This window comes from Bubalus kerabau, chromosome 20 (assembly GCF_029407905.1).
Source record: "Bubalus kerabau isolate K-KA32 ecotype Philippines breed swamp buffalo chromosome 20, PCC_UOA_SB_1v2, whole genome shotgun sequence".
Classification (NCBI taxonomy): domain Eukaryota; kingdom Metazoa; phylum Chordata; class Mammalia; order Artiodactyla; family Bovidae; genus Bubalus; species Bubalus kerabau.
Window position 1 is genome coordinate 54,056,229 of NC_073643.1, and position 26,908 is coordinate 54,083,136.

The 26,908-nt window shown below is 47.1% G+C and overlaps 1 protein-coding gene across 4 annotated transcripts in view; it reads right to left on the reverse strand.

Moving 5' to 3' along the window:
• KLHL18 (kelch like family member 18) overlaps positions 1 to 26,908 on the reverse strand; it is a 51,945-nt gene that overhangs the window by 10,589 nt on the left and 14,448 nt on the right. Inside the window, exons 2-7 of one of the 4 annotated variants that reach the window (XM_055558487.1) lie at positions 15,005 to 15,135; positions 12,215 to 12,355; positions 7,825 to 8,023; positions 4,992 to 5,152; positions 3,617 to 3,753; positions 1,877 to 2,099 (exon numbers count right to left, since the gene is read on the reverse strand). In XM_055558487.1, coding sequence (XP_055414462.1) covers positions 1,877 to 2,099; positions 3,617 to 3,753; positions 4,992 to 5,152; positions 7,825 to 8,023; positions 12,215 to 12,355; positions 15,005 to 15,135 — 992 coding nt within the window. Of the gene's footprint in view, positions 1 to 1,876; positions 2,115 to 3,616; positions 3,754 to 4,991; positions 5,153 to 7,824; positions 8,024 to 12,214; positions 12,356 to 14,896; positions 15,136 to 26,908 lie in introns of all 4 variants that reach the window. The other 3 variants (XM_055558485.1, XM_055558484.1, XM_055558483.1) reach the window with 3 other exon arrangements.

The window sequence follows — 26,908 nt, forward strand, 5'->3', positions numbered from 1 at the left end:
CTCCCAGACAGCACTCCAGACCTTGTGACGTCGCAGCTAGCAAGCAGCCCAGAGCAGACACGCAACGAAAAACAACTCATGGCCATTAAAGCGAAAAAGGCCCTCCTGATGGGGGATATTGGGCAGTGAGTCACTTGAGGCCATAGAAAGCTGCAAAGGACGGAAGGAGCCAGAAGGGGAAGCCCCAAGGCAGAGGCAGGAGGAGAAGGAACCACTAGAGGGCAGATCTTTTCTACATATATTTTCTTCCAAAAACGAAGCTCTTTGGCCTTTCGTGAATCTCACTGATACAAAAGCAGGTTCCTCCCTGCTCGAGGTCACACACAGACACGACTGAGTGAGGACAAGCGCATCATGGCTGTGACACTTCCATGTGGCAAAGACTTCCACGCTGAGCAGGACCCCTCTTCCTCACACAGTGACTGCAAAGGACTTCCACGCTGAGCAGGACCCCTCTTCCTCACACAGTGACTGCAAAGGGCTTCCACGCTGAGCAGGACTGCTCTTCCTCACACACAGTGACTGCAAAGGGCTTCCACGCTGAGCAGGACTCCTCTTCCTCACACAGTGACTGCAAAGGACTTCCACGCTGAGCAGGACCCCTCTTCCTCACACAGTGACTGCAAAGGACTTCCACGCTGAGCAGGACCCCTCTTCCTCACACAGTGACTGCAAAGGGCTTCCACGCTGAGCAGGACTCCTCTTCCTCACACAGTGACTGCAAAGGACTTCCACGCTGAGCAGGACTCCTCTTCCTCACACAGTGACTGGCATCTCTCTCTCTTTTCACATGAGCTTACAAGGACAAAACCCAAATCACGGCCAAAGGGGTCTGTGAGGCAAATACTCAGGCCCCAGAATTACAAAAGCAGACAAGGCCCTTAAAGGGCAGCTGGTCCAGGGCTTTTCAAAAATAGTATCATTTTAACTTTTTCCTCCCAAAGTTGGGCATATGTCCAGGAGGCGCAATACGTAAAAAGGATCAACGCAGAACCGTTCTGGTTAAATGAACAGGGCACTTTGGATGTCCTTTCATCTCTCGTCTTACTCAGGAAACGTGGGCGGGAGCAGACAAGTGGCTGAAAGGCGTTAGGAGACACAAGCTCGGTCCACCTCACAGCCAGCTGTGTGTTCAGGCCTGGGGACCGTGTGGAGCCCCCAGGTAAAGAGCACTGCTGTGCTCCACAAAACCCCTGCCAGTGAATGCATGTGGGGCGGGGATCCTGGGGGGAAAGAGAGCATAGGGAGGAATTCCCGCCAACTCCCTCGTGTGACTGATAAAAGTTAAATCCTCCTTACTCTTCAGCTTTCAAACTGTGGTCCGGGCACCTCTTTGCCGAAACCTTCCTGATGTTCCAGCCCAGCTTCTCTCCCTCCTCGCATCTTCCATAATAAAAACCTTCAGTCCTTATCTAGCACTTAAGTTACAGTACAATGTCCACACGCCCCTGTGTCATCTCCCCAGGTTCCTCAAAGGACAAAGTTAAATCCTCCTTACTCTTCAGCTTTCAAACTGTGGTCCAGGCACCTCTTTGCCAAAACCTTCCTGATGTTCCAGCCCAGCTTCTCTCCCTCCTCGAGTCTTCCATAATAAAAACCTTCAGTCCTTATCTAGCACTTAAGTTACAGTACAATGTCCACACGCCCCTGTGTCATCTCCCCAGGTCCCTCAAAGGACAAAGGACAAGGCAGGGGTTTTACCACAAGCAGACGGGGGTGCTGGCTCCCAGGAGGTACGGACAGCGGCTGCAAGAATCCCCAGGCCGAAGCCTGCATTTGTTTTACTTCGTGTCCTGCTGATCTAGGATGGCGCCCCCTTCCTAGACCATGGGGTCCCAAAGAGTGACCCAGGACGTGCAGCCTGCTCCCGGAATACCTTCTCTTGCTGTTCATGCTCCTCACTCGCGTCCACGTGTCCGTCTCCGGGTTGTAGACCTCCACGGTGCTCAGCCGCAGCTGGCCGTCGTACCCGCCGATGGCGTAGAGAAGCCCATTCACCACGGCCACGCCGACGCGGCTGCGGGCTGTGCTCATGGGATGGCACTTCTCCCAGCGGTTGGCGACGGGGTCGAACACTTCCACCACATTCAGGGAGTCACCTGCATAAAAATTTGCTACTCAAATTAAAACAAATGAGACCGCTCGTTTAGATCACGGCTGCTGGGCAATGATTACATGGCATGTTCGACTTGATCTTATCAGCTCTTCCCACACAATCACTCAAGGCTGGAGGGCCCCCTGAGGAACTGGAGCCGGGGATAACCTCAAACCTAATTCTTTAAGGGAAATCAGAAGCAGACTGGAGGCACTTGTTTCCTTTCTAGACAGGGCGCTTTTAAGTGGCAAGGAGGTTCTTCACCTGCTGAAAGGCAAAGGTGAAGGCAAATGGGGTCCACTAGTTCCCCGACCCAGGCGGCATGCCCACAGAGCAGGGCATGGCTCCAGTGCGACTGTTGCTTCCTAGCAGGGGGCCTTGGGCAAGCTGCTTGGCATCCCCATCTTCTGTTCTCACATATGAGATCATTTCCAGGGCAGAGTTCCCACGAGGATTAAATGACAGAACACCTAGCCGAGTTCTAGACTATACCCCGTGCTCAACAAATGGTAACTACGGCAGCAGGAGTAACTCCAACCCCGCCATTTTCACTGTTGTTTTTTTTTTTTTTTAAAAAGATCAAATGAAATAACCCCTTCCCTGTTTTATTCTGCTTTGGGACACTCAGCACCTGCCACGCTTTATGTTCACTAGTTGAGGACTTACCTTTTCCAGGTCATACAGTTAACAAGCAGCAGAGGCCAGGACCCATCTCCCCACGAAGTTTCAATCAAAAGCAAAACTGCCCAGGACTGCCCACCAGCTCCCCAACTCCCATCAGCCTGGCGGCCTCTGAAGAGGCCAGGCCTTCACATCCTAGGTGACAACTCCCTGTGCCTCTGCACTGCAAGGACTCAGCAGTCTCCACTGCCCTCTCCTAGAGTACTCCCGCCCGACAGTGACGCCTGGGGTGGGCAGGAGGGGCCTGGGCTCCAGCGAGCGTTCCTGAGAACCTGACTGTCTGACACAAGAGTGCCAAGAACATGGGGACTATAAGGCACGTGTATTTCACTAGAGGTTAAGAGTCCAAGAGTGAAAAGTACTGACAGTGCAGACCCTGTGTACTTGGAGAATCTTCCTTCTTACACGGTGACATGCTCAGAGTCTAAGCCCAGAGGGCCACACAACCCGATGTGATTAGCCTGGTAACAGAACTGGGTCTCTGATTATATCGTATCCAGAGCCGAGTAAATCCCGTAGCTGATGGGATATTAGAGAATGAGTGTGGGCCCAGGAGCCAGGCCCTTGCTCAGCCCAAAGAACTTGTGTGAATACAGATCAAGTTCTCTGAGCCTCAATTTCCTCACTGCGAAGGCCAGGCCTGTGGGACTTCTAAAGACCTTTTGTGCTCTGATATTCTGTTTCAAGAGTATTAATATCTGACATGCCCTAACAGCAGAGCAATGATATAAAATCAAGAGGCACCAGGGAGAGGAAGCAGGGAAACCAGGCTAGCTTGTTGGGTGCTTCTTCAACCACGGCGGCCAAGACGGGGCTCTATAAAGGGGAGCTGCAAGATACCTGCTGAGTTGAGGCCCCCCACAGCATAGATGAGCCCAGCGATGGATGTGCAGCAACGAGGCCGAGTTCTGAAAGCCGGCAGGTGGGGCCGGCGCTCCGGCATGAGGTGATAGTCCTTTGCTTCATCTACCAGGTCCCTGGAATAAAGTGCAAGAATCCAGGACAGGAAGGACTCTCTCCTCTTGCCCTACATTTTCAGGTCCCACCTACAACTGCAGGGGAAGCCTAGGAGGAAGGTTTGGTCTCAAAGAACGCAGGCGAGTCCAAGGGAAACTACACACAACCACTGAGACCTACTCGACACTGGAGGGACAAGATGAGTGGAGCCCACCTCCACTAGCTAAATAGAAGAAAAACAGTCTTTTGTAAACTAGCTGGGCTTGGGGAGGCTCAACAAGCTGCCTGCATCCTGTTGCCGCTCAGACCCAGCTCTTCCTTTTCTTTCCTGTAACTCACACCCTGTGATGAACCATCTCACCTGGACTGAGGCAGCAGAAGCCAACTGCTCCTGAGAGACCCCCTGCCTCCAGGCCGGCCTCCACCCTGCCGTCCAGGTTGGCTTTTTTTTTTTTTTTTTTTTTCAGGTTGGTTTTCTAATTAAGACCCTTCCGTAACTACCCACTGCCTACAGAACCAAGCTCAAACTCCCCAACAGCACCCTTGAGACTGCTCATCCCAGGGGCTCAGCTGCCTCCAGCCACACCTCCAGCCCAACCTGACACACACCTTCACACTGCTTGCCCCCCCACCCCCCGACTTCCTCCTGAGCCAGCTGCGAATGTGGAATGTGATGAGCAAGAAGGAAGACGCAGACGCTCCTCTGCTGCTCTACTTTATAACCTCCTCCCCCACGGCTGGCATCTCCTGAGCTGTTTTGGTGGCTCTGCCGCATCACAGTCTCTTTGGTTTACCCTGGGTACCATTTCTGCCTGCTCCTAAACATGCCCCACCCACCCCGCCCAGTACTGCAGCTGGACAAACCCACCCGAGGCCAGCACACTGACTAACGTTAACGGAGGAGGACAAGGAGCCCCAGGAAGTCACCACTAAGTCAGCTGCTGGTGAGGACAGGGTCAGGGCACGCAATACAGACGTCTGTAGGCTCATAAACAGCTTGATGGATGGCGATGCTAGAAAATCCTCAGATAACTTAGGGGAGGAAGACCCTTCTGCCTTGATGCTTCCACAGGGCACATTTCTCTGCTCAACGTGACAGACTTGGACCCTTCTAGGTTCTAGACAGAAGGCAGATCAACCTGTGTGCCACAAATTCAGAATGACCACTCCAAATGCTTCTTCCCCTGAACGAAGCAGCCAGGTTCTCTTCCCCGCCAGACCCTGGGCAGCATCCGTGTGCAGGCCCACCTCCGCTCACCTGCACTTGTGGCAGCAACGCACCAGGTCATCCTGCTGCACGCGGTCCGACAGGAACTGGGGCCGGCAGAGGGGCAGGCGGATATTGGAGAGCAGCTCGGGCAGGCAGGGCCCCCTCTGATCCCGGTCGTACCTGACCCAGGTCAGCACGGCCTCGAAGACCTGCCACGACAGAGAGGGGAGCGCTGGTAGTAACCCCCCCATCCAGAGCCTGCACCCCAGTACCCCCCAATCTCAAACCCTCCACTCCCTTGGGCCCACCCATCTTTCCTCCGACTTGCCTCCTGAATCCACTGCTTTCTCTCCACGTCCCCAGCTACCCCATCCGGTCCAGTCTCTTGAGGGGCAAGCCGAGGTTACTGGAACACCATCCTCGCTTTCATTATGACTCCCTAATGAAAACCTGCCCGAGGTTCCTTCTTCCTCTCTCTCCTACAACAAAGCGCTGTCGACCTTAATTCCCGCAGCTCCTGCATCCTCTTCTCTAGGCAGGCCGGCTGTCCCCTTCACCTAGAATGCCCGCATCTCTTCCTTTCCATCTGAACTCATTCCCATTTCTTTAAGGCCTGGATTCAGAACTGGGTTCTCCAAGGAGCCTTCCCTGGGGGCTCCAGTCACAAGCATCTCTCCCTCTGAAGCCCAAAGGCCCTTGAAGAATGTATCAGAGTAGATGCGAGCTGCCCTGGGCCACATTAACTAGTGGACGAATCAGGGGCAGGGCCCCTTGCTCCTGGGATGGGGCGTGCTCCTCCAAATCTCAGGGTCCATGTTACTGAGCTCAGGCTTTGCTTCTTTGATGGTCACTAACATGCAGGGGAGAGGACTCTTTGGACTTTAAGGAAAGGAGCTGAGCTGGGACTAACATCTCTGCCGAGTGTCTGATGGAGCCTGGGGCTCCTTTGGCCAAGGTACAGCTTCATGATACCCCCAGACCCGTGGCCAGTTGAGCAGAGGCCTTGCTGCCATGGTGCTCCGGCTGTCTGTAGTGCCGGGTCCAAATACACCTCCCCCAAACCCTGCAGCTGATGCCCTTCACTGCCCAGCCCTCATCGCCCTCCAACTCACTGTCCTCTTAAGACAACCTGCACCACACTTTTGTTCAACAGAAAGGATGACCTTCACTCCTCTCTGGCTACTAAAACCGTCCGCTTTCATTTAAGCTTTTCTTTTGTAATTAATTAGGCTGCGTGGGATCTTAGTTGCAGCATGCAAACTCTTAGCTGCGGCCTGTGGTACCAGTTCCCTGTGGTGCCGGCTCAGGGATCAAACCTGGGCCGTCTGCACTGGGGGTATGAAGCCTTAGCTACTGATCCACCAGGGAAGCCCCTCATTTAAGCTTTTCCTGACCACTCTAAGGTGTTGTCTTTATCCTGAGAGGACCCTATAATCACCCACACCTCGCTTGGCCAGTACCTTCCATGATTTTAAGTGTACTAGCACCTGACCCAGGGAAGGCAATGGCACCCCACTCCAGTACTCTTGCCTGGAGAATCCCAAGGGCAGAGGAGCCTGGTGGGCTGCAGTCCATGGGGTCACGAAGAGTCGAACAGGGCTGAGCGACTTCCCTTTCACTTTTCACTTTCACGCATTGGAGAAGGAAATGGCAACCCACTCCAGTGTTCTTGCCTGGAGAATCCCAGGGACGGCGGAGCCTGGTGGGCTACCGTCTATGGGGTTGCACAGAGTCGGACATGACTGAAGCGACTTAGCAGGAGCAGCACCTGACCACTGCCTCCAGTCCTTCCAGCTCAGCAACCAACTCTACCTAGCCTTTGGCATGGCTCTCCCTCACCCCACACCTCCCTCTCAGGTCCCCCTCCAGCCCATTTCCTTAGCTCTCTCACCTACACGGGTTCCATGGGTTATCATGCCCATGTTAGTCTCCTATTTCTCTTAGTCACACTTACCTGGAAAAAACATGAGTACCCTGATGAAGCCCAGCTCTTTAAATGCAACCCACTCTCTACCCTGCACCAGTACATACAGCTGACAGACAACACACAACAGGGCCAACCAGCTTATGTGACATTTGAGACTGCAGATCTCACCCGGCTCTACCTCCTATCCAGCCCTCTCCAAGACCCGAGCTTCGTCTATTTACTCTCCCCTCTTTCTTCGATGCCTAGCTCGTACCTTTTCATCTCTCCTCAGATGTCTAACATTCTTCCTTCACCCTCGCTCTCAGTTGAGAACACAGGAACAAACCAGAAGACAATGTGAGCAGACTCTCTCAGCACCGCCCTTCCCACTGTGCTGGGCGTGGGCTCTCCTTTTTGCCTTGGACATGAGGGGCCCGAGCTCCTCTCAGACACCCTCCCTGTACCCTACACTCTGTCCATTCTCATTTACCCCAGGACAACAATCTCCCCTTTCTCCTACATTTCCAATTCTTCCCTCTTCTGGAAAATTCCCATCAACAGTCCAATTGTACTGTAATTTCTCTCATCTTAAAACAATCAAGACCCTCTTGACTTCATATGCCCCCTAGCCACTGCCCCATCTCTACTCACCTTTAGAGTAAGACTCTTTCAAGAAGTTATCTGTGCTCATTTCCAGTTCACGGAAACATTACTTCTAAGAGTAAATTTTGGAAAATAACCCAAACATCGAAGAATGAGGACCACACAGTTGATAAAATCAGCTGAGTATTATTTAGACGCTAAAATGTGTGGGAAAAAAGTTCTCATGAAATGTGCAGATGGTATGATAAAGTGAACCCATAAGCAGCAACGGGGCACACACACCACGATCTGCACTGTCTTCTGTTTTACTTTTTCCAAAGATGAGAAAGAACAGCAGCCCCCCATGTCACCTGCAGACTCTGCCCTACAGACCTGTTCCTCCGATTTCACGTTCAGCTCATCCCGAGACACCAGCTCGAGCACGTCCTCCAGGGGCAGGGCCAGGAACTCCTCTGACATGGACACCTCCACAAAGTGCTGGTGGATGAAGCTGTTGGCCGCGTCGTACAGCAGGGCACACATCATGGTCTCGGCAAACTGGCGCACGCCCAGGCAGTTTTTGGGGTGAAGCCTTTTGGCATAAGAGAAGGTGAGAAGAAGAAAGTTAAGAGAGGAACCTGATCTTGCGTCATTCTCGAGTTGGTTCTGGGCGGAGCTACAGAATGGGGAAAATACACAAGCTTGGCCCTCAGCTTTGTTGGAAACTCCCTGGGTGACATAGGCGGAGCCTCTCTGGGACTCCACTTGTTAAAGGTATAAAACTAAGGCAGATTCTCCTCAAAAACGTCTGCCTCTTGGGACTCGGGTGTCGCCAGGGTGGAGAGAGCTCTATGGGAAGCCCTGCGAAGCACCTTTCGGGAGAGAACGGAGCACATTCTGAGAAACTGTGCTTTCCTTCAGGCGTTGACATTCTTGGTTGAAGGTCCACCTCTGGACATCGGGAAGGCCCTGAAGTTGTAGAATGAGAGTTTAAACCACATGGAGAATGACTTCTCTTACATCAGGCCCCTTCCACGTTTTTCCTTTTTTTCTTTTTTAATTTTTTTTATAAACACAAAGAGGCTCTCTGGGCCTTGGCTGCTCAGACAACAGTGAGACGCATTACTTATGTGGCGCCAGGCCTTCCATACATATTCTTTAGGATCTCTCTTTTTTTTTAAATATTTATTTGGCTGGGCCAGCTCTTAGTTGCATCATGAGGTTCTTTTTCAGTTGCAGCATGTGGGATCTAGTTTCCCAACCAAGGAATTGAACCTGGGCTCCCTGCATTGGGAGCAGAGTCTTAGCCACTGGATCATTAAGGAAGTCCCTCTCTAGGATCTTTTAAACAACACCCCAAAATAACAGTAATTGCGCTCATTTTTAGGTGGAAAACTGAGGCTCAGAAAAACAAAGAAATGTGCTCACAGTCTCTCTACAAGCAAGTGGGGATGCTGAGACTGAACGTTCCCAAAGCCCTCAGGCAGACGTGTGCTCATCAGAGCCAGGGAAACCCGGGGTTCAATTCTGGCCCTGCCACCCTGGGCGACTTGGGGGGATTCCTTAGGCTCCTCAAGTGTCAGTAGTAACCTCAACTAGAAAAGCTACCCACCTCCTGGGGCTGTGGCCATTAGGCAGGAACGTAGGAAATGCACTCAGCATGGTGTCTGGTATGAAGTCAGCTGAAGGTTTAATTTCTAGTACTTTCTAGTATGCTTGTTTTTTGAACTATTATTGCATCTGAGAAAATTCCCAGTGAGCTCAATGTGGTTCCGAAATCTTGATGGTACCAGTAGACCCTGAGGGACAAGGCTTTTCTTATTTTGATTTTGTTACTGATAGTCTTGTGGTGGGAGATGGTAAATATTACATTAAAAACTGCCCAGGTTGACCTTTCCTTGTGAGAATGCCTTCTCTCCTCTCCCACCCCTATTGATTTAAGGGTTACAGTAAGCTATACTTACCAACCAATATTCAGCACTGCCCCCCAGCAGCAGACCTGTCAGGGACTGAGAAGGCGGAGCATCTCGGGAGCCTGGTTTAAGACTAGACTAAATTCTATATAGTTGTTTTTTGTTCCAGCCTGAGCTGGCTCTGTCCATTGCTTTGCAAAGCTAAGCGTAGTTTCAAAGGCCAAGGAAACATGAGCACGGAGCACCCCTGGGCAAGCAGCATGGCCAGGGGGGAACACAGGGCTCAGGGTCAGAGTGTCATCTGTCAGATATCATTAGCCTTTCTCAGGAGGAGACCTGCTCAAAGCACCTCAAACCATTTGGCAGATGAGATACGAGGAGAGACCCCCTACCCCACTCCAGCCTCTATAAGCACATGCTCACTCAACTCCACTGCTCTGACATCAAGAGGGTTCAAATGCCATGGATGGGAGCTGGTAGAGTCCACAGACGTGGGAAAGGACGATCCACACTGCTGCCTGGGACACATGTCAACCCCTCCCTCTGGTCAGGATTCTTGCATCTCACCTTTGACTGGCTTGCCATGATACTGAGTGCAAAACACACCTTCCACTGAAGTGGGTTTTCCCATCTAAGAGGATGGGATGTGGGGAGCCCGTATGAAAGCCAACTGGTGGGGAAGGAGGAGGGAGAGCTGTGCAGGAGAGGGGGCCACTCAGGAGAAGGAGGGAGACAAGAGGGACAGTAACCCACAGGGCCGACAGAGGCCCACATCTGTCAAGAGCCGCTTCCCAGCCTCCTTCCAGGCTGACACTGTTTGACCAGGATAAGATGCAATGCTTTATCGGAGGCAGGAAGCGGCGACTTGAATTGAGTAAGTTACTGGCTTGGTTTACGGGTGCATCTGATGTTCCGATCCAGTTCTGAAAGGAGATTTTGGAAAATACCAACTTCTAATGTCCACCTAAAAACAAGGACGTCCATTCATCTGAAGGCTGGCAAAGGGGTCAAGAGAAAAAAATTAACCCCAATCTCATGGGGAAAAAAATATCAGCAGACTGCAGACCTCACAGGCAGAGCGGCCTCAGGAACTACTGCTCTAAGAACTCTGATGGCTTCATACCTTCTCTGTGCTCTGTCAAGCCCTGGCCTTTCCACTACCGCTCAGGATGGCTTCCCTCAAGTCTTTAGTAATCAGACCTTGAAAGTGAAGGGCCCACGTACTTGTCGTCAAGGGGGCAGCTGGGAGACCCCCTCACACTCTGCAGTCAGGCTCAGGGAGAATCACCCCCCAGAAACTCAGGCAGTGATGGCAGCCATTGAAAAGAAAACAGAAAGGAGGCCAAGCCTCTGGGGCCTGTGGCAGGGAATAAAAAACAGGAATAAGGTGTGAACTTAGGCTTCAGAAGGGGGCTCCCAGTGCTGAACAGAAAAATGTCAAGGATGGACTCAAAACATCAGGCTTTGTGTTTAAGCACCTTTTCCTGAGATGTCATTATTGGCGCATGTAAAAAGTGCACTGGTCTAAAAATCTTTTCAGTGACACTAATAGAGCCTGGATCCAGTGTTGACAGCAAGGATCTCAAAAGCCACTAGGTGGCGCTCTTGTCCCCTTGTGAGAATGGCCACCTTTCCTCCCTTCCAGAGGGCCTTAGTCAGTCTCCAAGTTCTGTGGGAATATAGGGATGAATCAAGTCCAGTCCGTGTCCTTAAGCTCACACAGGAGTAGGACAGTGAGTGCCCCACGGCCTGCCACACGCAGCTTGACCCAGAAGGCATCTCAGGGCCGGTCAAGTCAGGCTTTGGGGCTGCACTCACTACATGGTCTCCACTCCAAAATCCAAACAGGACCACCCACCTCCCAATGAAACCAGCAAAGGGTGCCCCTGCGTGTTAGCATCATTCCCACGGTTGCTGAGACCAGCTGCACACACGGCAGTGCTCACTGATGCCCCTGAGCACCACATGGGCAGGATGTGGATAGCAGTGGGGGTCCTCAGAGCTGTTAAGTGATTTGGGCTTGTGGAGTAGAAATGGGAGAGGGAAGTGGGGGGTTTTCAGAGGGGATGAGGTTCAGGAGGGCAGGTGTGAGGCGAGAGGAATGCTGGTCTTGAGACTAGGGGCCCCGTGATCAGGGGAGCTCAGCTGGAGCCAGGCCCTGGAGAGACCACAGACAGAGGAGCGCTGTGGGGTGTTGTTCTGGCTTGTCTCTGCCTGTGTGTGGCCCAGCACTAACCCTCAGCACTGGGCCTCCCGTGTTCAGAGTTGCCTTTACTTTGTGACTAAGATCTCTGCCTCTTGAGGGAGAGGAAGAGCCTTTTTATCTGCTCAAGTCCTCAAAAGGTCAAGGCCAAGCGTTGGACTTAGGTAAGGCCATAATGCATGGCCCTTACCCTAAAAGCATACAATGATTGTTCCCAGGGGATTAAAGGTTAAAGGGGACAGAGAATTCTAGGAGGTGAAGTTTGGCAGGGGTATTTCAGAGCAGAAGGAAAAAGGAAGGCTAAGAAATTCAAGCAGGGGAAGGATCCACACAAAGACGGAGACAGCTGTGGAACAGTTAGGCAATGCTGACCAAATCTGGAGGTGGCTGGTCAGACTGCAGAGGACCAGGAGAGGACATACACGTCAGGCCAAGGGAGAGTGCAGGCAGGGCTCCATAAATCCTACTCCTCAAAGGTGCATCCCAAAGAACTGGGTACTGCTTCAGAATGATTTCAAGAAACGTCATTTCTGCAGAGTTATCTTCCCAGCTCCTCACTCCCTTCATAAGACTTTCCACGCCCCCAAGACTCAGCAAACTGGCAGAGGATTCCAGAAATGAGATGGTCTGCTCGCCACCACAGGCCACGCCCATCACATCACCTCACCGTTCTCGGAGGAACGTGCAGCAGGCGTCTTTGATGCTCTGCAGCTGCAGGAAACTCGCCCCCATCAGCAATGACTGCACATTCTGCTGGTCAATGGCGAGGTGGCCGTTGTAGGCAAAGTTGATCAGAGCTTCCAGGGCACTAGAGCAAAGAGGAAAGATGCTCTTCAGAGATGGGGCTTGGCTTACAGGAGACTCGTGCCCTCAGTGAGCTGACACCGTTAGCTGAGAATGGGTGGCCCCCCACTCGCAGATACAATTAGCCTGTGTCCTTTGAGAATCTACCTGAAAAGGATAATCATTTCACCATAGCTATACTTCTACTTCTTAGGGTGTCCTTACTGCCCAAATATTTTTATTACAGAAAGTTCTACAAAGAGAAAGCAACAACCCAGAATCTCACCACTGAATGAGTCAACTGTAGTCATTTCTAGGTTCATTTTCATTTCCTACTTGGCTGCATGCTGAAGTTGTATGGATATAATCATTTTGAAGCCCTTTCTGATGTTTCTACACTGTATTCATGGTTTTTTTGGCTGCACTGTGAGGCTTGCAAGGTCTCAGTTATGCAATCAGGGACTGAACGCAGGCCATGGCAGTGGGAGCACCAAGTCCTAACCGCTGGATCACCAGCAAACTCCCCACGTTTAACATTTTTAACGGGTGCTAAATAGTAGTCCAACACATAAATATGCTATAATTTCTTTCTTTATTGGTAAGCATAATAGCTATTACAAATAATGTTTTCCGATTATTTCCTTGGGATAAACTTTCAGCATGAGGCTTTTTCTGCCTTCCAGTTCACACCAAGAATGCAATCCAAGTTCTGTCTGTAGGGCTGTATGTGGTCTGGCCCCTCCACCTCTGACCTCATCACCTTCCACTCTTCCCCTTACTCTGTTCCAACATGTTGAACACACTCTGACCTCAGGGCCTTTGCACTGGCGGCTCCCTCTGTTTGGAGGGCTCCTCTCCTGGATGGCTTACTCCCTCACTTCATCTCAAATGTCACCTCAACACAGAGGGCTTCCCTGATCACCTTGAGATAGCATGGACCCCCACCATCATTCGCTAGCCTTTGTCTGCTTTTCTTTTTGCTTCCCAGCTGTATGTGGCTGTCTACTGCCAGATCGCAGCTACCAGAAAGCTGGCGTAATAAGAGGTGCTGTTTCCTCAACGTTGTGTCTCAGTGCCTACAGCAACACAGATCACAGGTGCTCCGTCTACCTGTTAAATGAGGCGCTTGGATGGCACGTGGCGATTAGCACGGCTCCATCAGACGCAGACCTCAGAGAAGAGCATGTTCAACTGCCCGTGGAGATAGACACGTTGCTGTGTCTCTCCTCACAGGTAGCTGGCCTGAGACTGCACCCCTGCAGTGGGTATATAAACCCTCGCCATGTGCTAGGGCAGGTCACCTTCAGTTATCCACAGGATACCGCACAGTCTCCTAGCTGCTCTTTCGAGTTTTCACCGCTGGCAGATTAAGAAGTCGGGTGACAAAGGATAGGTTGCTGGCTAATATTTTAGAGTCACTGGTTTGTTTCTCGTCTCCCCCAACAAGAGTCATCCTGTGTGTCCTCTTCGCTGCTATGTGCCCAGACCCCAGCACAACGCCAGGCAGAGTAGGTGCAATGGACCTCTGCATGTAGCCGAGGTTATGAACAAACAGCCCCCATTCACAGACTTGCAGTCCACTCTTTTACGTCATATAAATACGCCTTTTTCCTCTCAAGGCCCAAAAAAGGCATAAGAAAATGAAAGTCGATCAGTCGTGTCTGACTCTTTGCGATCCCATGGACTGTAGCCCATGGAGTTCTCCAGGCCAGAATACTGGAGTGGGTAGCCTTTCCCTTCTCCAGGGAGAAAAATAAAAAAGGCATACTATGAAATATGTCCCATCTAAACATCTTTCAGTGTCCCAGAAAGCCCTCCATAACAAAGAATCATTGTCCCCAGATGTCAGTAGTGCTGAGGCTGAGAAATTCTGCCCTAGATTAATTTTAGGGTCAGGAGGCAGAACTGGAAACACTGAAAGTGCATCATTTATGCACTTATTTAAAGTTGTCCTTACATCTAGATTCTCTTCATGGAAAAACTCTCCTGATCAGGAGAGTATTTAAATCACACATGGCTATTTAAAACTAAATTTATTATTATTTATTTATTTTTTTGGCTATGCTGTGTGGCTTGCAGGATCTTAGTTCCCCAACCAGGGACTGAACCTGGGCTCCTGGCAGTGAAAGTGTGGAGTGCTAACCACTGGACAACTAGGGGATTCCCCTAAAATCAAATTTAAATTAATTACAATTAAATAATACTTAAAATTCGTCTCTCAGTCCTACCAGCCACATTTCAAGTGCTCAACAGTTGCATGTGCTAAGGGCTACCATTTTGGAGACAACAAACAGAACATCTCCGTCCATACAGGAAGCTCTAATGAATAACGCTGTTCCTGACTTAGGAAAAGGGTAATGAACGAAGACACTTATTGGAAAGACTACTTTGTCAGCTTATAAGGCTGGGAGAAAAGTGAAGAGAATAATACACCACCATCTCTGTACTGAACCCTAGTTCCTATGAGACATGTTACTCTAATAGAGGAAAAACACATCAAAACTCCTTATTTTAACCCTGTCTCAGGCCAGTGGCTGAGGTTCTAGCTTGTTTACTGGGCACCTACTATGTGTGTGGAGCTGTGCTAGATCCTGGGTCCCACTGGAAGGCCCTCAAAGGGCACCAAACACAAGGCTGAAAGCAGGCTGTGGAACCTGAGGGACAAACTTCACACCTTGGGTCCATTCCTTGCATTACAATCTCATCCTGCTTGCACTCCATCATGTCATTTGTAAACATAGCATGGAAATACGGGATAGAGGCTGCTAAGACGATCCGGTGAGCACTGAATTTGTGGTCTCCGATCTGTGGGCAAAGGAAAATACAAAGACAGACATTGAGCAACGTAAATGTGAAAGCCCACCCTATTCCTTCCACAGGTCAACTGTCTGCCCAGTGGAGGGGTATTGAAGGCATCCCAGTACGTGATGGCCAAGGCGTTCCACAAAGACCCTGAAGTACTTTAAACTCAGCATACTCAGTTATAGTAGGAGAATGCAAATAGCACATTTTTAAGAGGTATTAAAGTAGTTAGAAGTTTTTATTTACACAGCAGTCTTCACTGCACCCCTCCACACATCTCCTAGCAACTCAAAGACCTGACTTCCTGAACCCTTTTTCCTGATCCCAATTTTCAGATGGAAGACACAAACTAGCCAAGAGCCCTGAAGCACCTAACAGGAGGCTCCTCAAGAAGAGTAAACACATGAGAAATAAGACCAGGCTTGAAAAGTGCTGGGGGGCAGGGGCACATGTGGGGATCAAGGACAGAGCACATACCATGGGCACAGATATTATGGGGTCCCGGGGTGCCAAGCGGGCTGTGGTAGACCACAAGGAGCCCAGAGTTCTCTTAGGAACGTGACCCTGGCAGCAGCTGGAAGGACTCGGGCTGTGGACTGGCTGGCGCTCTGCACAGCTCACAGGGCTCACAGGGACAGAGGCTGACTCTTTCTAATCTGTACCAAACCCTCACGGACACATCCTTAATCCTAGGGAGTTCTCCAAAGTGCTTTCCCACTGTCTGCCAAAAGGATATTCCTTTTAACAAGCTTTGCCATTTATAGCTCCAAGACACATAAACATTTCCACTTAAGAACTTTCTACTCATCAGAAAGAGCAAAACAGTCTGGTTTTTTCCTTCCTTTTTCATCCAAGTCCCGCATTAGTGAAATGCCAAAGCCATTTCACTACCTCATACTCATCTCTTTGGGTCACATTTATTCAAGGATTCTAGCTGAGGCTGTGTCACCGTGTCCTCTTTTTCACTGAACTTTAGGTTTATTATCTATTAACTGCTTTAAGAACAGGCACACCACCTTCTAAATACCAAAGGATCCTTAACCAGATTCAGATTCTACATGTTCCTCATATAATCCAGGTGTTGTTCTACTACCAGCGTTGGTGACATTATATGGCTGCACGCTGAGGACTTTTCATAATTTAAAAAAACCACACCAATACACACAATACTTCTTAAAATTGTTCTACAAGGCTTGTAATGAAAACCAGAAGTTTCTGGTCCCCCGATTCCTGCTCCTAAGGGCAGCCTCTTTCTTGTGGTATTTCTCTCCACCTTTCTAAGTAATATGCCTATAATATTATTTCTTGAGGCCTCTCGGGTGACTCAGTGGTAAAGAATCGCCTGACAATGCAAGAGATGCAGGTTCCATCCCTGGGTCGGGACGATACCCTGGAAGGGGAAATGGCCACTCACTCCAGTATTCTTGCCTGCGAAATCCCATGGACAGAAGAGGCTGGCAGGCTATAGTCCATGGGGTCAGAAAAGAGGTGGACACGACTTAGCAGATAAACAACAACAATTATTTCTTGAATTTTCACTGCTAGTTATTACTTGTGGTAGTCAGCCTCTGAACAGCTCCTAACTGACCCCTGTCTCCTGGCATCCATGTCCCTGTGCAGGCCCCTCCCACAATGTCTCAGGGTTGGTCTGCATGACTGATGGAACGTAGCAGAAGTGATGACGGTAGGTCACATTCGAGGCTGGATCACAGAACACACTGGAAATTCTTCTGGTTGTCTCTCCTGGATCACGTACTCTCAGGGAAGCCAGGTAACAACATACCCAAAGGAGAGGTCCGGGCTTCCCTGGTGGCTCAGATGGTAAAGAATCCGCCTGCAATGCAGGAGACCTGGGTTCAATCCATGGGTTGGAAAGATCTCCTGGAGAAGGGAACGGCTACCCACTCCAGTATTCTGGCCTGGAGCGTTCCATGGGCTGTATATAGTTTATGGGGTTGCAAAGAGTTGGACACGACTGAGTGACTTTCACTAAGGAGAGGTCCACAGGGGTACAGCCCAAGGTGACATCTGGACTGCAACCCCATGGGGGCTTCTCAACTCATGACCCACAGAAACTGTGAGGCAATAAATACCTGATATTTTAAGTCACTAAGTTTTAGGGTAATTTGTTATGCAGCAAAATATAACTATGATGTTATCTATTTAATTTTTATGATGGAAGATTAGGATTTTGTTCTAATGCTTTTGTCACATACTACTCCGCTTACTCTCAATTTTTCTATAGAATTATGACAAATTTTGATTAAATTAGCATTAAGAGTTGCCTTATTAGGTCTATGTGAATACTATTTGTAGCCAAGCCAAGATGTATACTATGATTGCATTTCTTTGTTGGTATAAAGCCTATTTCCCCTGAAGATAATAAAGTACTGAACTCCCTTTAACATGTTCCATCAACTACTCTATCAGTTTGTTCTTGTGATATATCTATACTAGATATATATAGGGGAATTCCTTTCCCCTAACCTGTACTGGAATCCCTGTTTCTTGGATCCCATTTAATTCTCTTTTAAATCAATTTCCTTTTTCTGGTGAAAAGTGTCTTCTAGCAGAGCGTCTTTAAAAAGGGTGTACTATGAACTGTTTTTAACTCACAGCATATCTGACACCAAATGTGTTGGCTCTGTTCTCACACCAACCAATTCTCCAACTTTCCAGACACCAACTGGTATCCTACAGTTCAGTTCAGTCAGTCACTTCTGACTCTACAACCCCATGGACTGCAGTACGCCAGCTTCTCTGTCAATCACCATCTCCTGGAGTTTGCTCAAACTCATGTCCGTTGAGTCAGTGATACCATCCAACCATCCCATCCTCTGTCATCCTGCTCTCCTCCTGCCTTCGATCTTTCCCAGAATCAGGGTCTTTTCCTATGAGTCAGTTCTTTGCATCAGGCGGTCAAAGTATCCTACAATTGAATTCAAATCTGACACTATGTAGAGGTAGTGTGGACCCCTAACAGTTCCACCAGACTGCTCCTGCTTCAGATGCCAACTGCAAGTCTGGGCCACTTGTACTTTTGACCAATCAGTTATAAGGTCAGAAGAGCAGTGGGGTTCCCCACAATCCCCCTCTTCAGGTTTGAGAATTTGCTAGAATGGTATTTTTAAGTAAGCATGACTGATTAACTCATTGCTCACTGGTGATTAACACCATCTCCAGTCCCTCTCCCCTCTCTAGAGGCAGCGAGGTGGTGCTGAAAGTTCCAAACCTCTAATCACACAGTTGGTTCTTCTGGCAACCAGTTCTCATTCTGAAGCTATGGAGGGGCCCACAAAGAGTTACCTCATTAGCATAAACACAGGCATGGCTGACTTCTCTTACCCCTATTACTTAGAAAATTCCAAGGGTTTTAGAAGCTCTTGGGTTGGGAACTCAGAACAAAAGGCAAGTATTACAACAGAAGATGCTCTTATCAGCCCTACAACTCAGAAAGTTACAAGGGTTTTTGGAGCTCTGTGTCAGGAATCAGGGACAAAGACCAAATATATATTTCTTATTGTATCACAATATCTAAGGGCATATGCACAAAATGTCTGAAAATGTCTTTATTACCCTTAAACTTGGGTGGTATTTTAGCTGGCTATAAAATTCTGTGTTGAGAATTTTTTTTTGGGTGGGGGAGGGCAGTGCTGTGGGATCTTAATTCCTCAACCAGGGATCTACCACAGGATTCACCGTGCCCTTGACAGTCAAAGTGTGGAATCCTAACCACTAGGCTGCCAGGGAATTGCCCTCTTTCAGAATTTCAGAGGTGTCGTTCCACTGTCTTCTAGTTTGTTACTTTCAAGAAAGTTAATGCCATTTTGAATACTAACCCTAAGTATGTGACTGCTCTCTCTAGAGGCTTTTGGGACTTTCTCTTTTTCCTCAGAGATCTGAAACCTCATAAGGCTGTAACTTGGAGTCAATTTTCTTTTATTTACTGTGCAGCATCATTCTATAGACATTATTTCAGTTCTAAGAACACCTTTTCATACCATTTCTTTGATAATTTCCTCCTGTCTACTGTTTATTTAATCTCACATTCCCATTAGTTAGGTATTAGACCTCTTGGAATGATCCTCTATAATTTATCTCTTCTCCCCAATTTTTCATCTCTTTCATTTGGTCTGTCTTCTGGGAATCTACTTAACTTTACCTTTCAATATTTCTGTGTGGTATTTTTCATACTTGCTATCATACTTTTAATTTCTAAGAAGTCTTGTTTTCTGGAGGTTTCTTTTATTTATTTTTTAAGAATCTAGTTCATCTTTTATGAATGCAATATTTTCTCTAATCTCTCTCAAGATATTATAATTAAAATATTTCCTTCTCCTTCTCCCTGCTTTTACTGTTTCTTCTGAGTTCTCTTCTCTTCCATTTGTTTTAGACTGTCTTTTATGTCCTTTAAATGTCTTATAACACCTGGCTATCTGCTCAGACTTTTAAAGCTGCTGGAAAGCTCTGTTTATAATGGCTAAGCTCATCAACTTGTGCACTTCACATTAGTGTAATCAGGCAAGAAGAATCTGCCATTTTTTGAGGGTCCCTCAAAGTAGGCAGTATCTTTAGGACTTCTCTGGAACTATATTTATCAGAGAAAGATCTTTCAGTCTTTTGCATGGGAGCATCTGCCTGCAAATATTCTGAAAACTGTGAGAGAGAAGAATTGTTCTACTAATCACTATATTTATAACTTTGTCTTAAAGCCCCTATTTTCAGTTTTGCTCTGTACTCCATCCCATCTTCTGTGCTTGGTGTACCTCTGATTCAATACCTAAGACTAAAATTTTTGTCTCCTGCGAGAGTAGGGGAGGGGCTGCAGGCATCTGTTTTTTACACAGACTTTCAACTAATCTTCCTGTTTTCAGTATTTGGTTTCTCCAGTTCTGGAGCTAATCCAGGGTTCCGCATTACAAATCCTCTTCCTTGTTAGTTCTCTCCCCACACCTTCAGCAAGAACTTTCAATTCCTCAGGTCCACTAAGTTCATCACACTCACTTCTTGGCTTCAACATTCCAATGACCTCTCATTTGCTGATCTCTCTTCTCCCTCTTCTGTGTGCTGAGTCATGTCTGACTTTTTGCAACCCTATGGACTGTAGCCCACCAGGCTTGTCTGTCCATGGGATTTCCCAGGCAAGAATACCGGAGTGGGTTGCCATTTCCTCTCCAGGGAATCTTCCTGATCCAGAGATCTAAATGAGTGTCTCCTGCACTGGCAGGTGGATTCTTTACCACTGAGCCACCCAGGGAGCCCCCTTTTCCCTCTTACTATCATTTTAACAGTATTACAGGAAGGAATGGAGGATAAAATGTGTATTCAATTTGCTGTGTTAAAACTCCTGTGCATTTATTTTTCATGTAGAAAGGAAACAGAAGACAAAAGGACAAGCTGTATGTGCGCGAACTGGGTGACCTGATTTCCCAAAAAAGCTCAGCTAAAGAGACGACAGGGCTATCTTGGGATATGCTAGCCAGATTACATCTGAATTCCGTGCTCAGTTAAGGGGAACAACTAATTTATCTTTAGGTGATGGCACCTACATGCATTTGAAAAATAGCTGTACCTACACCTAAACAATATAATTTATCTGGCCCACAGACTGGTGCAGGTGTTGATTTGAGGGCCCTTTGCAACAATTCTGCAGAATCCCTTTAGCATGGGAACCCCTGCACCAGAGGTACCTGGAGATCCCTCCTAGTTAGTGGTGTCTGAGACCTTGACTGAGCAAATGCAATCAGAAATCCTGAGCACCTCAGCTCTACCTAAGTTGTGACTTGCTTTAACACACACACACACACACACACACACACACACACACACACACACACTTTCCCATTTTCTTCCTTGGAAAGACTAAGAAATCTTTCATGCCTGACCCTGCCCAGGTATCTTTGGATCAGCACACAGATAGTGTAGCATGATACCACGAACTCTGTTCCTGTCAAAGGCAGGTGAGACTCAAGATTCAACTAGTTGCTTGTTCAGGCAGGAAAAGCAGCAGGGCGAAATCTGAGTTGGAAGTAATCGGAGACAGGCGTCCCCAAAGAAAGCAAGAGCTACGCCTAGAATAGATTTATGTCTGATGGGAAACATTTTGATACTATTCCTCCTACCCTCAAGGAGCCCACAATAAACATAAATAAAACAGTAAGTGAATAGTTAAGTGCCTTGCCTGTGCAGGCACAGAATCCCCTTGGGATCAGTGGGGTTTAAGACTAAGCTTTTAGGCAGTCACAAGAGATGCTGAAATTGCATGACAAGTAGTAATCCATAATTTCACTAAGGCACACATTTGAATCATAAAAGCTATGAATCTTGTGGGTAAGGATGAGCCTATAAAAATGAGTAGGCATGGGTTAATCTGTAACATTCCTTCTGGCTAGAAAGTCAATAATTGTCTCTTTAAGAGAGACAGTTATCATGGTAGATAAGAACGGATACTCTGGAACTAAATTAACAGCTAAATTATTAATTACTCTGGGTTCAAATCTAAGTTCTGCCACTTACTAGCAGTATAACCCTGGGCTAGTCATTTAACTTTACTGCCTCAATTCACAAATCTGCAAAAGTGGGGTAAACAGTACCTCCCTCATGGCATTATTGGGAGGATTATATTGGCATTTAATGCAAAGCATTTAAAAGTGCATGGCACATATGATGTGCTACATAAGTGCTTGTTAAAGAAAGAAAGAAAGAAAGAAAATGTCCTTATATTGAGAATTTCACAGAAGTTATTTTTAATTCCTTTAAAGAAGGGGTCAACAAACCATGGTTATGGGCCAAAATCTGGCCTGCCTACCTGTTTTTGAACTAAGTATAGGTTTTACATTTTTAAATGGTTGGAAAAAATCAAGCCTCAGATTTCATGACATGTGAAAATCATATAAAATCCAACTTTGAATCCAACCATATACAAAATTTTTGTTTCTGAACACAGACATGCCCACCTGTGATAGTGACCATTGGCCCGCAAAACCAAAAAACTACCTGCTTCTTTACAGAAAAAGTTTGCTGACCTCTGCTCTAGAGTCACAGGGAACAAATATTATGAAGAGGGAGGTGAACACATTCTCTAGAAAGGGAAAGATGCTGACCACTTATTTAAGACACCACCTCATGCCCCACCCACATCACACCTGATTTTCAGAGGTCACACCCTGCTGAACTAGGATGAACTGTCTACACCTTGTGGAACCCAACACTGAGATACAGTGTCTAATACAAAAACACTCGTTCCTTTTGAAAAGGAAGTGAGCTCAGCCTGAAATAGAGGCATTCACACAGGAGTCATGAATGGCCTGTATGGGCCTGCTACCCCAGTTGCCTTTTTTTTTTTTAAACTTCAGTTTCTTAACCATAGTTACACAATCAATCATCCTTTCTCCAACACCCCCATGGAGTTTCAGTGCTAATTAGCCTCAGCAAATAACGCAGCCTTGTCCACCAGCAATGCAGGAGGTGGACTGCCTGGAGATGCCCTGAAGCACTTGCCTTCAGACCTCAGGAACCTACCAATCCCCCACGTTATTCAGCAACCACCCAGCACAAAGCCAGTGAGGCCCAGCTGTCCACCCAAACCAGAATCTTATTCACGTGTCAGACAAGTAAGGCTACTGCATGTTTGAGATGTGAAGCCTCAGTCTTAAGCATGATACTTTTCTGTTCTTATCAGTCCAGTGGACTTCAAACTCCTTGAGGTAATAACGGTCTTGCACATCCCCTAAATAGTTCAGTAAATATGTATTGAAATTAAAATACCAACTCCATCCTTAATGGCTACCCAGAAAATCAACGAATCTTTGCGAAAATAAAGTAATATGGTAGGAAAAAAATGGCAGTTTCACTAAAAGTGATAGCCAAAATGGACCACAGTTTCCTTCAGTTAAATTTAGAGAAGGATATAGAAGACTGAGCAGGGGGCATTGTGAATTTTCTACTCATTTCATTCAAAACTTTTTTACATATATAAGTAGATACAGTAAGGCTTCCCTCATAGCTCGTTTGGTAAAGAATCTGCCTGCAACGCAGGAGACCTGGGTTTGACTCCTGGGTTGGGAAGATCCCCTGGAGAAGGAAATGGCAACTCACTCCAGTATTCTTGCTTAGAGAATTCCAGGGACAGAGGAGCCTGGCAGGCTACTGTCCATGGGGTTGCAAGAGTCGGACTTGACTTAGCGACTAAACCACCACCACCAGATACTGTAAATCTAGAAATAACCACACGCTTGATGGCTAGTACAACAACAATCATGAATATTCATTATCACCTAGATATAAGATGACCTCTATAGCTATGTAATATAAAGTTACTAACTACGTATGAATAATGTTTAATAATATATTTGCTATGAATCCTCTGTAATAGCGCAATGATGATGACAACAGCTCCCGGTAACAAGGAGCTGGCGGGGGCCCCACCAACTTCCGTGTGTGATGGAGCAGTCTGCAGTGGGAGGACGCTGACCACACAGGGCAGGAGCCTTGGCAGCACTTCAGCTTCCCCTCTTTTCTCCTGTTTGATTACATGAGAAACTGAATGACTGGTCTAGACTGCTGAGGCTGGTTCTGCTATTAAGAGTTAAGAGTTCTGAGCACTGTGGTCTGGAGAAAGCCCTGGGAAAATGCAAGAAAGGGGGACCTTCCTTCCTGGTCTTAACAAATGGGCTCTAACCAAAGGTGGTTTCAGCTCTGACTGGCCCCTGGTGGTTACCTGGAGGCTCCCACTCAGCTCACCAGTTAGGTCTTCAAGGACCCCAGGTATGAAAACGCCAGGGAGACGGTGTCTGCTGCAGGCATCAAAGGGCAGAGCAAACACAGCACTGAACTGACTGGGAACACTGCAGGGGACCCAGAAATGGTCGACAGCCATCTACCGCGAAGATAACTCACTTTTTGAATCGGGGAAAATATCCTGACTCTGGATAGGGATAAACAAACCCAGCGTCCGACTGCCCATCGTAACTGGAGCATGTGACCTCCCTGAGGTCAGGTGGACAGGAACTAGGGCCGCTTGGTGTCCTCCTCTGGAAGTGTGAACGGTGGATTCCAGAGCAATGTGACTCCTAGCTCACCTTCCCCTCTCCCTCACCCACCAAAATGAGATCATTATAATAGCCCTAGAGCTAATAAGGAAATTGATTTTGTAATTTTAAAAGTCTTGAAAAGAAGGTCTCCAGGCTGAGACCTGGAGAATTCCACCAAACACTTAAAAAAGAACTAATACCGATTCTAAACTATCTCTTATAGAAAATAGAAGAGAAGGGGACAACTCAAATTGAAGTCAGTATTAGGCTAATACTCAAAGTAGACAACAGAGAGTACAAAAGAGAGGAAACTACAGACCAATATCCCTCAGGAATATAGATGCAAAATCCTTTAACAAAATACAAAAAGAATTAATCATATACTGCAACCAAGTAGGGTTTATTTGGGGGATCCAAAGGAGATTCAATATTCAAAACTCAATCAATATAATCCACCATAAAAACAGGTTAGAAGAAAAATAAATCACATGACCCTCTCAATCAGGGATGTACAACAGAAAAAGCATTTGACAAAATTCAACACCTATTCATGATAAACACTCTAAAAAGACTAGAAATAGGGGGAATTGCCTCAACTTGATAAAGAACATCTACAAAAGACCATCAGCTACCTGCATAGTTACTGGTAAAAGACTGAATACTCTTCCCTGAGAAGAGGAGGAAGGCAAGGTTGTCTACTCCTACCATCGCTATTATGCATAGTCCTGGAAGTTCCAGCCGGTGCAGTGAGGTAACAAAACGAAATACAAGGAATACACATCAGAAAATAAGAAATAATAGTATCCTTATTTGCCAATGACACAATGGTCTAGGTACAAAAGCCAAGGCCATCTACCTCCCCACAAAAGAAAAATGCCAAACGCCACCCAGAAATAACCTAGAACCAATGAGTGAGTTCAGCAAGGTCACAGTATATAAGGCCACAGGACACAATATCATCATAGACAATCAACTGTACTTCCACATACTATCTGTTAACCTGTGTGAGTCAAAATCTAAAATATAATTACATAATTGCTCAAAAAAATTAAACGATGTGAATTTAACAAGTCGAGCTAACAGGACTGATGTGCTAAAAAATGCTGATGAAAGACATCAAAGATCTAAATAAACAGAGAGACATACTGTGTGCAAGGATTACAAGACTCAACACAATAAAAATGTTGTTTCTCTCCAAATTCGTACATAGATTTAATGCAATTCCTACCAAAATTTCAGCAAGAGTCTTTAGAGCTATAAACAAGATTATTCCAAAATTTATACGGAAAGGCAAAGGAACTAAAATAGCTAAAGCAGTTTTGAACAAAAATTAAGTGCAAAGGACCAAACAAGCACATGAAAAGATGTCTAACATCATTAGTCATCAGGGAAATGTAAATCAAAGCTGCAACGAGATACCAGTTCACACTCATGAGTATAGCTATTATTAGAAGAAAAAAAAAAAGGAAGAAAAGAAAAAGAAAAATCCAACAGAAAATCCCAAGCGCCGATGAAGATGTGGCAACCCTGGGACCCGTGAGCACTGCTGGTGAGATGCACAGTGGCAGCCACAGCGGAAGGCAGGCTGGCTGCTTCTCAAAAAGCTAAACACAGAACAATACGACGCAGCAGCCCCGCTCCCAGGTACGCATCCGAAAGGACTGAACGCAGTCTCAAAGACTTATTTGTACACTCGTGTTCACAGTGCCAGTATCCACAGAGGCCGAAAGATGGAGACAACCCAGGTGCCCGTCAATAGATAAGTGGATAAATAAAATGCGGCATATACATATAACAGATCACCGCTCCGCCCTAAAAAGGATGGAATCAAGAAAAAGATAAGCCACAGATTGGAAGGAAATATTTGTAAACACGTGTCTGAGAAAGGACTGTTTTTCAAAAGATGCAAGAAACTTTAAAAAATCCATCAATAAGAAAACAGCTGAATTTAAAAATGGGCAGAAGACTTTAACAGACATCTCCCCAATACAGATGGCAAAAAATAAGTGTATTAAATAAGCATATTAAGACACTCCACACCATGTCATCAGGGAAATGCAAATTAAAACAATGAAGTAACAACACATATCCACTAGAATGGCCAAAACCCAGAGCACTGCCGACACTGAATGCTGGCAAAGATGTGGAGCAACAAAAACGCTCATTCCTCACTGGTGGGAATGCAGAACGGGACAGCTACTGTGGAAGACAGTTTGGCACCTTCTGACAAAGCTAAACATATTCTTAGCATGTAATCTGACAATCACACTCCCTGGAATTTTCCCAAAGGAGTTAAGAAAAGAGCTATCAAGCCTCATATGAAAAGACATAGACGACCCTTAAATACATATTTAAGTGAAAAGAAAAAAAATCTTTAAAAGGTATCTACTATATGCATCCAACTACCTAACAATCTGGAAAAGGCAAGAACTATGGCGATAGTACAAGGCTCACTGGTTGCCAGGGGTGAGGGAGGGACCAACAGGTGGAGCACAGAGGGTTTTCTGGGCCATGGAATTGCTCTGTGACACTGTAACGGTGGACATGTGTCATTCATTTCTCAAAAACCTTGGAACATACAACACCAAAAGTGAACCCTAAAGTAAAGTACGGACTCTGGGTGGTACTGACGTGTCGATATAGGCTTATTGATTGTAACAAATGTACCAGCTGGGTGCAGGATACTGATAGTGGGGAGGCTCCGTGTGCAGCATGAACAGGGAGTGTATGGGAAATCTCTGTCT